The 8911-nt window shown below is 43.3% G+C and overlaps 1 protein-coding gene across 2 annotated transcripts; it reads left to right on the forward strand.

Annotated features, from left to right (window-relative positions):
• Positions 1 to 434: 434 nt before the first annotated feature.
• On the forward strand, positions 435 to 8670 carry slc16a13 (solute carrier family 16 member 13). 2 transcript variants are annotated; one of them, XM_022760801.1, is made up of 7 exons: positions 435 to 578; positions 1862 to 1915; positions 4041 to 4283; positions 5034 to 5177; positions 5362 to 5618; positions 5815 to 6346; positions 7206 to 8670. In XM_022760801.1, exons 3-7 carry the CDS (start codon positions 4055 to 4057, stop codon positions 7430 to 7432), a joined length of 1389 nt encoding a protein of 462 aa, XP_022616522.1. In that variant the 5' UTR covers positions 435 to 578; positions 1862 to 1915; positions 4041 to 4054; the 3' UTR covers positions 7433 to 8670. The 2 variants fall into 2 exon arrangements, with proteins under 2 accessions (XP_022616522.1, XP_022616523.1); XM_022760802.1 differs by lacking the exon at positions 1862 to 1915.
• The last annotated feature ends 241 nt before the right edge of the window (positions 8671 to 8911 follow it).

An 8911-nucleotide genomic window follows, 5' to 3' on the forward strand; every position in this document is an offset into this window, starting at 1 on the left:
TTTCCATATACGAATGTCTTGCAATACTAGACTATATAATATTTCTAAGAGGTGGTAAAAGCTCTGATACTTTGTGTTGATTGTTTTGTTTTGTTCATGCTCTCTTTAAACTTTGATAAAACAGGGATTGCAAAACTACATGATATTACAAATGAGAGGACAGTTTAAGTTGCTCACTGAGAATTTTATATGTAGACCTACCATTAAACATATTGGCATAATAAAGGACTTTAGGAGGAGAAATGTACTCGACATAATCAATAAAATAAAATGATTGATAGTTATAGGCAAATATTTAGTACAATAAGTGTTGTGAACGTGAAAAACTGTCCATAAAGGCTTTGTGATGGAGATTTTCATGTCCAGACTTCATGGCAAACATGTCCAATGTGCGCGTTCCCGTCGGGCTTGTGCACGCGGCCGGTTACCGCTCTTCCCAGTGAGCACTGTTGAACTTGCTGCTGCTCATGTTGACAGGACCCGTTGTAATCTAGCTGTTTACCACAGTGAACCTGGAGACTGTGGACCATGTGCTGCCCCGGGGGAAGCTGACAGACCGAGCCGAGCCTAGGCTTACGGTGAGTGGAGTCAACGCTAGCAGAGTGAATCTTTGGGCTGCGGGCGGTTTAAAGTGCTGTTATTATTAACGTACGATTAGTTAAATACGATAACATCTGGGTCACAGTCGGTCAGTCAGCCTTCTAGGTTTCACTTAGTCACGGGTTATGAAACCGTTTTCTGCGTTAATTCTCACTCACGCACGCGCTCACACAAAGAGCTTGTTGGCAAAATTTGAAAATGAATTTAAAATTATCTTGAAATACGTTAGCATAATTTGCCTGTCGCCAAAAAAACGTCAACATTTGTTGCCATTCTGGTGTTAATACAGCCGCGTGTGGCAGCCATTGCGCAGGCGCCTTGGGGAGCCGACGTCATCTACGTGCGTGCTCAGTTTCCAATGCGCGTTCACGACTGTCGACCTGTCCAGGGCAGTCTACCTGAGTAATTAATTAACATGGGTGAAGCTGACTGAGTCCTTGAACAGCAGGTGTTTGCAGGTGCGTGTTTCCTTCTGTTGTTTGCAGTCAATATGTTTTTATGATTTGGCTTCAGCAATAATTCACCAAGCAACGTCATACGATTCCGACTCAAATTGTGCAGAAGTGTGAATTTAGCTGATGCAGCAAAAATACAAATAAAAAAGACACCCAAGAAAATAGAGCAGCGGAGCAGAGGTAGTGTGCTCATTTATAACTTTTTTAAAACTGGTGTAGAAGTTGTGCTTGTATTGAAATAAAAACAACTCAGAAAGTGTTCATAGTACTGGGAGAGAGAGTAGAAACTCACTATAGCAAAGGTTTAGTTCTTTAGTCCCTCCAACACCCACCTGACAACGTTTATTTAGTAAACTGCACAATTACATTTTCTATGAATTTTATTTCTCAGGATGAAGGTCTATGTGCTTGTGCTGTGAATAAAATACAGCTTGGGAGTCTTTCATTCTTTGTTTGCCAAAAACTACTCAAATTGAGATATGATGGGTCTAAAAATACACGAATCAGTCTTTAAAATACCAAGCATGCATTAGTCCCCGCCAGTTGCTTGAATGGAGGACTTGATCTCAGTGTTTCTCAGCCCTCTGACGTAAATTTATTATTTTTGATTTTGGGCTACATAAATAAAATTGACTTGACACCAGCCTATGAAAATGAAGAACGGGTGATTTCCTGTACCTTCACCATCATCAATGCTGAGATGTCAGTTGCATTTCCCATGTTGGTTTCTCAGAAAACAGAAAAGAAATATTTGGCAAGTACATCACATGATCATGATGTGAAACTCTCTATTCTCTCTAAAACAGATTGTGCTTCACTGAAGTCTGGTGTTAGGGAAGCTCCTGCATCTCCTGCAACAGGTTGGTTTCACATTCAGCAGCCAACTCACCAACATTTACAGTAACAGTGTGAAACACAGACTGCAGCTCCTGTTGAGTTACTGTTGTTTTTGCCGAAGTTAGAATTTTCCTGCTTTGTGAGCATCAGGTCTTTAAAGGTTGTGTGTGTTTGAGAGTGTGTTAGCTGCAAATTCCTGTCATTCCTGCAGGAGCGAAGTGAGTGGTATTAGTCAGGAATGGATCAGCTCACTGTGCTACATGTTGCTTTGGCTTATTTTTTCAGCTCAGCAAATTAAGGAGCAGAGGGGCAAATACTGCTCAACCAGCAACACAAATAATCACAATTATTGTCTTGATTTTGCATAGTTTACTTGAAATAAAAGTGAACCGCTACCACCACTATATTTTTAAATAAACTGTTGACTTTTTTTTTGCAGTAAAGTTGCAGTTAACTGAAAGCCACTGCAGGACAAATAAACTTTTTTTTATGTTGAGAAACTTCAAACAAAGCTGAATTTGTTGAGAGCACGTCAGTGGCAACTTTTTTTTTTTTTTTATGTTGGTGAGCTGATGAGTCACATCAAAGAGGAGGCACAGCTTTCAGGAAACCGTACAGTAGCAGCTGACTGCTGACTAAAACATCAACCAGAATGAAAATGGAGAAAACACCTCTAGAGACTGTGGTAACAGCAGGTCACAGAAAGTCAATAACAAGAGTGCATTGACTGCTAAAGATCAAAGTTGTGTACTTGAAGAGGGGCTTCAGCGCTGTTTGCATATTGTGTGTCGTGCTGCAGCTGTATTTCCACAGCATCATGTGAGGACGCATCGTGTGACCGGCGAGTTGCTGTCATCGGCACAAAATGTGCTTGAGGTGCTTTTCTCTTAAAAATTAGAAACAGTGTGATGAGGCTCACAGTGTTGTTGTAGTGTGTTCTTATGATTTTTAAACGCTCCAGAAACCAGGAGATAAGATCAAGTTTCTCTCTATGTGTGTGTGAGTGCATAGATACTTGAGCTGTGCATCAGATTTCTCTTTTATTGGCATACATCTGGGTGTTGAGACAGTTCCCTCCCGAGAGATTGTTTAACCAAGATGTTAAGCCAACCAGAACTTGATACTTGTAGGCTTGTGATTATTTTAGGTGTCTGCCTAAGCCATCACCAAAGGCTCTTGCTGTTGGAAATAGCACATCTGCTCCTCCTCCCTAAAGGATAATGTTATATAATGCTATAAAACATCACAGGAAACTCTCACTTTCGCACACACACACACACACACACACACACACACACACACACACACACACACACACACACACACACACACACACACAGCAGCAGTGAGCAGCCACAGGGCGTTAGGTGCCTTGCTCTAGGGCACTTTAGCTGTGGATATTGCTGGAGGGGAAAGTGCTGTTCATTCACTCTGCCCTTGCCCACATTTCTTCCTGCCCGTTCAGGGATTCAAACCAGCGACCTTTTGATCCTAAGCCCTCTTCTCTCACCTCTAGGACATGGCTGACCCCAGCACACAAACTTCCAGTTAACAGAAACATACTTTATAAAAGTGCAACAGACCTTGTAAATCATTCTTAAACCTTGAGCCAAATGCTGAAAGAGACATATGTGTGTTTGCATAGTGAGCTATATGTGGCCAGCAGAGGAGAACATGGTTATGATCAGAGGTCGAAGTTGCAAATTGTCTTATTACTGCATTAAAAAGTGAAAAGACAAGTGAAGAATAACAATAACTAGAAAACCGCACTGGAAATTCGCCAGATATTAAGAACAGAAAAAAAAGGCATTTCTAGTTTCTATGTCGCTTCCTGCAGATTGCTGTACAGAGGTCTGGTGAAAGTGGATTGAACATACTTATTGATATTTCAGTATTGATGCATCATGAACCCTGGTCAGAGTTCACCTCTCACCTACATCTTGTTCTCAAATGGAGGTCAACTTGTTGAGCAGCTCGCTCACACTTACATGTCACAACAAGGGCATTTATTGGCCTGTGGGAAGTTAATGATTATGGCTATTGACAACCACAGAGCTGATCTGAGACTAGTTCTGCACTGTTGCTGAAGGTGATCTGACTGTCCGTGGTGCTTCTTACGCCGACCTGCGTTTTATCGTATTTTCACAGACTCTGTCTTGGACATGACCAAACACAAGCCCAAAGCAGAGAGCCAGAGTGATGAAGCTGAGGGTCCAGATGGAGGCTGGGGCTGGGTGATGGTCGGCGCCCTGTTCGTCAGCACGAGCCTCGTGTTCGGGCTGATGCGCAGCCTGGGGATCTTCTTCGTGGAGTTTGTCCAGTACTTTGAGGAGAGCGCCCAGGCCATCTCCTGGATCTCTTCAACAGGCCTGGCAGCACAGCAGTTCTTTAGTGAGTGTGAAATGAAATTGCTTATTATTATAATATCTCAGACCCTAAGAAGAGGAAGATGTCTTCCCACTGTTTATTTTGTTTGACCAACAGCTAGTTATTCAGTAGATATTCAAGATACACTGATATAAAACAAACAAAAGTATTAAATTCTCACATTTAAGAAGCTGGAAGCAGTCAATGGTTGGCATTTTTTGGCATTACTTGGATGATTATTCAATAATCAAAAGCATTATACAATTATTTATCTATTAGATTAATCCATTTATCATTTTCAGCACATTTTGTAATTTTCCTGTTAAGTTTTTACTATTTACACAGGAAGGGATCTGATGAAAGAGAAGCAACTTAAACAAGGTCATTAATTGAATCTGAGCCTTTTGGTCTGAGAGAACAGGGCTGCAGCTCAGCCCTTTAACCAGCACCTGTGGGGTCACTCATTACAAAGACATGCCCTGCAGCCAGACTTCAAAATCACACAACTTTATTTTACACTCTAGGGCAGATCCCAAAGTTTCCACACATACTAAATATATGTCAGGATGAGATAAAGATAAGAGGATAAGACAGCTAGAAAATTTCATCTGGACTTGTGCAGCCATAAAAACATGGGTTTGAATATTTCAGTGTAAACATCATTTACCTTCGGTGGAGCTAAAACTAGCTGGTACAGGATAGACATGGTGGAATAAGAGGGATTTTGGCAAGTGTCCTGACTAATGGAGGCACCTGTATGTGTTTGTGTTGCAGGTCCTCTGGGTGCAGCGCTGTGTAATGCATATGACACCCGGGTGGTGGTGATGACGGGGGGCTTTCTCGCTGGACTCGGCCTCATACTCGCCTCGCAGGCCACCAGCCTTGTTCATCTCTACCTCACTATGGGTGTCGTTTCAGGTCATATATATGAAAGTCCTACAATACCAGTCAAAGTAACGGGTTTACTTCCTCTTCCTGTGAGACAGCCGGATTACAAACATCCCTCCTTTACTTTTAGAGGGCTGCTCGTCTTCGTTTACCTCGTTAAGTGTTTACCTGTCAACAAACTGACCTCTCACCTTCCCTCCGTTCCCTCCTCCAGGTATGGGCTGGGGACTGGTCTTCACTCCCATGGTGGCCACCGTCATGGCTCACTTCACGCGGCGCCGCACCCTGGCGTTGGGACTGGCGTTCTCCAGCATCGGCATTTCCTCCTTCGCTTTCAACCCGCTATTCCAGCTTCTGGTGGAGATGTATGCCTGGCGGGGGGCCCTGCTGATTCTGGGGGGCCTCAGCCTCAACATTGTGCCCTGCGGGGCTCTCGTCCGCCTGAAGCGACGCCCTAAAGCCTCGCAAAAGGTGCCGTCTTCTTTTGTGGCAGCTTATATATCTGCAGCAGCGAAGTTGGAGATTCAGTAAATGATTTCTCTGGGATGACTCTTCTACCTCTGGTCATTGAGTGCTCATTGAGGGCTGTTTCATCCCTGTGATTGAGAGGGATTTATAGTTCGATCATAATTTGATCATCATCTCCTTCCTTTTCTTAACCCCTCAGGTGGATTCAGAGAGCAGCTCATCATGTGCCGCGGTGCTGCGACGAGTCTCCTCCTACATGGAGCTGCCGCTGCTCTTCGAGAGGCCTTATCTCACCTACACCGCAGCCATCACTCTTCTTAATGTCGGCTACTTCGTTCCATATTTCCACCTGGTGGCCCACAGCCGCCAAGTCGGCTTCTCAGAATACCAAGCTGCTTTTGTCATGTCCGCCGCCGGAGCCACAGACATTTTGGGCCGCGTAGCGTCAGGCTGGTTCGCTGACCTGGGACACTTCCGGCTGATCCACTTGCTGAGCTTGTGGACAACGCTGGCGGGAGTGTTCATCATGCTGCTGCCTGTGAGCTCTTTGTCTGGTTCTTATGCTGCACTGATGGTGATCAGCCTCCTCTACGGCTTCTGCTCCGGCGCTTTGACCTCTTTGGTTTTCGCGGTGGTGCCCATGATTGTGGGCGTGGAGCGCATGATGGGGGCCCTCGGGCTGCTGCAGCTCATCGAGAGCATCGCAGGACTGCTGGGGACACCTCTGTCAGGTAGGAGCACGCCGAGGGAGCAGACTGATGTCGAGCCAGAGGAGGTGTACTGAGTTTTGTTCACAATAGAGAAAGTCAAAGCCGAGTTTATAAAATAAACCAACATAGTGTTGAGCGCGGTGTGTTAATATAGGCTGTGTCTCCCAACGTAGGTCACGTCAGCGTGTTTCATATTATCTAAACTGACATAACTCAGCTGCTAAACAGGTTAACACACCGAAGCTAAAGTAGTCAAACATTAATTGGTGTAATCAGTGTCAGCAAGTTCCCCTTACCCCTTCCTCTGTTTTTAGAAGTTTTATTTCTGACCCTGACTCACACTGTTCCCACACAGGAGTCAGCAGGTCGTACGTCTCTACAGAATAGAGTCAGAGTAGTTAGAACAGGATGTTTCGAAGTGTCAGTTCAACCAAATTACAAAGGACCTTTCACTTACATCAAGTGGTGTCGGAGAACGCAGATAACGTTGGTTGTGTTTGGTTTCTCTCTCCATCTCGCTGCAGGGGAGGGTTTTTGTATGTGGTGCTCAAAGCATTGAAAAAACATTGTCGTGTCCGTGATACTCTGAAAGTTATTTCTCAAAATGTCAACTCCTCCTTTAACGGGATCATAATGTCACAGTGATAAGACCTCACATGTAATCAGGACTGTATTGAGTCTTTTTCTTAATTAGCATGAGGCTAATATTATGAGCTTTATTTAAGTTCTCGTAATTTTTATCAGTTTTATTTTCGCCCTTATGTTCTTGATTTCGCCATGAATGTATGTATTTCCCACACATGCCATGCAATATCCCTTTTGTTAATATGCTCTGTGTTTTAATGTGATTATTTTATTAATTCTCCGTATTTTCTCCAAGGGTTGCTCAAGGACATCACAGGCAACTACGTGGCCTCCTTCATGGTAGCGGGCAGTTTCCTCATTCTCGGTACTTTGACCATGGCCACTCTTCCCCACTACTTCTCCTGCACAGAACCACCAGCTCCTCAAAGACGTTCCCATGACGACAAAGATAAGAGTTACCATTCAGAGCTGGCACAGATCAATAGTTCGCCTTCTGATCATCTTCAAGACTGTGTGAGTTAAGGGACCAAGAGTCTTATTATTCAATCTTCAGACAGGTCAGTGTAACTGTGTCGCCTCCTTAAAGACACTTACAGTAAGTATACAGTTGCACATATTGCAGAATGGCTGTGTGTTTGCATTATACCTCAGAGATTCAGACCCAAAAGTGAAGCTCACTGTGAAAGCTCTGACAGCAGAAAGGGGCCAATGAGTTGCTCTCTCTCACAGCAGAACCTCAGTGTGATGTTTAGGTCAGTACCTCCTGCCTGAAAGAAAATCTGGGCATTGAAATGTTTTATTTACAATGTACAGATGTGTGGCTGCTTTACATGCACTGCAGGCTGGCAATGCAAGATAGGGAATAGGAATGAAAATGTGATTTGAATTTTGCCACTGAGTTTGCACATTCAGCGTAACTTGAGAAACTGAGAAGGAAATGTTTTATTTTCTTGGTGGTTCATATGAAACGTGAATCTGACTTTATATATCTTTATATATGTTGCACGTACATGATCAATATTGAACTTTTACTATCTGCATTTAAACGATAGTCTTTTAATGAAGCACACGTGACAAGTGTGTGAAGAGCCATGGGCAAGTAGTGGGGTTGTCCAGTGTTTCACTGAGCCTTCCTGCTGACTGTTGATCTTTACACTCCTGTGTAATTTATGGATGTATATTTATGGGTTAAAGAAACGACATTTCTTAAAAATAAGCAGCACCACTCTGTGCTGCTCACTGTTCACACTGATCTATTCGAAGCACAGCAACAGCTCTGTGAAAGAGCTGCAGACCAGTTCTCCCTCTCAACCTCAGGAATTTCTCTTTCCATCAGTGCATTAAAGCGCTGGGCAGGAGCACAAGACTGTTATTTGTGCATTTTCTGATGATACATAACAAGTGCATAAGCACTTTGTACTGTAGTAAACCATAAACCAAGACTGCCTTTGTAAACCAGAGATGTTTGGCTTTGAGAACAGCTGAATGAACACCAGTTTTACAGGCAGGACATGACCAGGTCAATGTGACCTGCTGGTTACTGGCAGACTCATTTCAGGGTCCTTGCAGTGCAACAAGCCGCGTGACCAAATATGACACTTGATCGTGCTGGCAGCTACTGAACATTTCAGCTTCAGTAATTGTTGAGAAGTGGAAAATGTTCATCTTAATCAGAAATATTTTTACCCTAATGTCTTAAACTTACCACTCAAACCTACTGCAGTCACTGTTTTCAATTAAAATGTGATGTTTTGTACTCAGTTTTGATTAAAAAAAAAAAAAAAGATTGTATTTTCATTTCAATGTGTCTATACTTTTAGAAGTTTTTGTGTCTCAGCCTTTAACATAAGTAGGCAGATCTGTGGTAAAATCACTGACAACCAACTTTTTGCCAAGAAGCTCGATCACAGAACGATGGCTCCCTCTGCTGGCGATTTGTACATATACCACCGTGTGTCACTTCAAACGTAAACGTAGACCATTGAATATTTCCTCATTCCA

This window comes from Seriola dumerili, unplaced genomic scaffold, assembly GCF_002260705.1.
Source record: "Seriola dumerili isolate Sdu_G_001 unplaced genomic scaffold, Sdu_1.0 BDQW01000362.1, whole genome shotgun sequence".
In the NCBI taxonomy this organism is placed as follows: domain Eukaryota; kingdom Metazoa; phylum Chordata; class Actinopteri; order Carangiformes; family Carangidae; genus Seriola; species Seriola dumerili.

Coding starts and splice junctions, on each gene's coding strand:
- slc16a13 (XM_022760801.1), top strand. CDS start 4,055: ATGACCAAACACAAGCCCAAAGCAGAGAGCCAGAGTGATGAAGCTGAG. Junction 4,284..5,033: donor GGCAGCACAGCAGTTCTTTA/GTGAGTGTGAAA, acceptor TTTGTGTTGCAG/GTCCTCTGGGTGCAGCGCTG. Junction 5,619..5,814: donor GCCCTAAAGCCTCGCAAAAG/GTGCCGTCTTCT, acceptor TTAACCCCTCAG/GTGGATTCAGAGAGCAGCTC.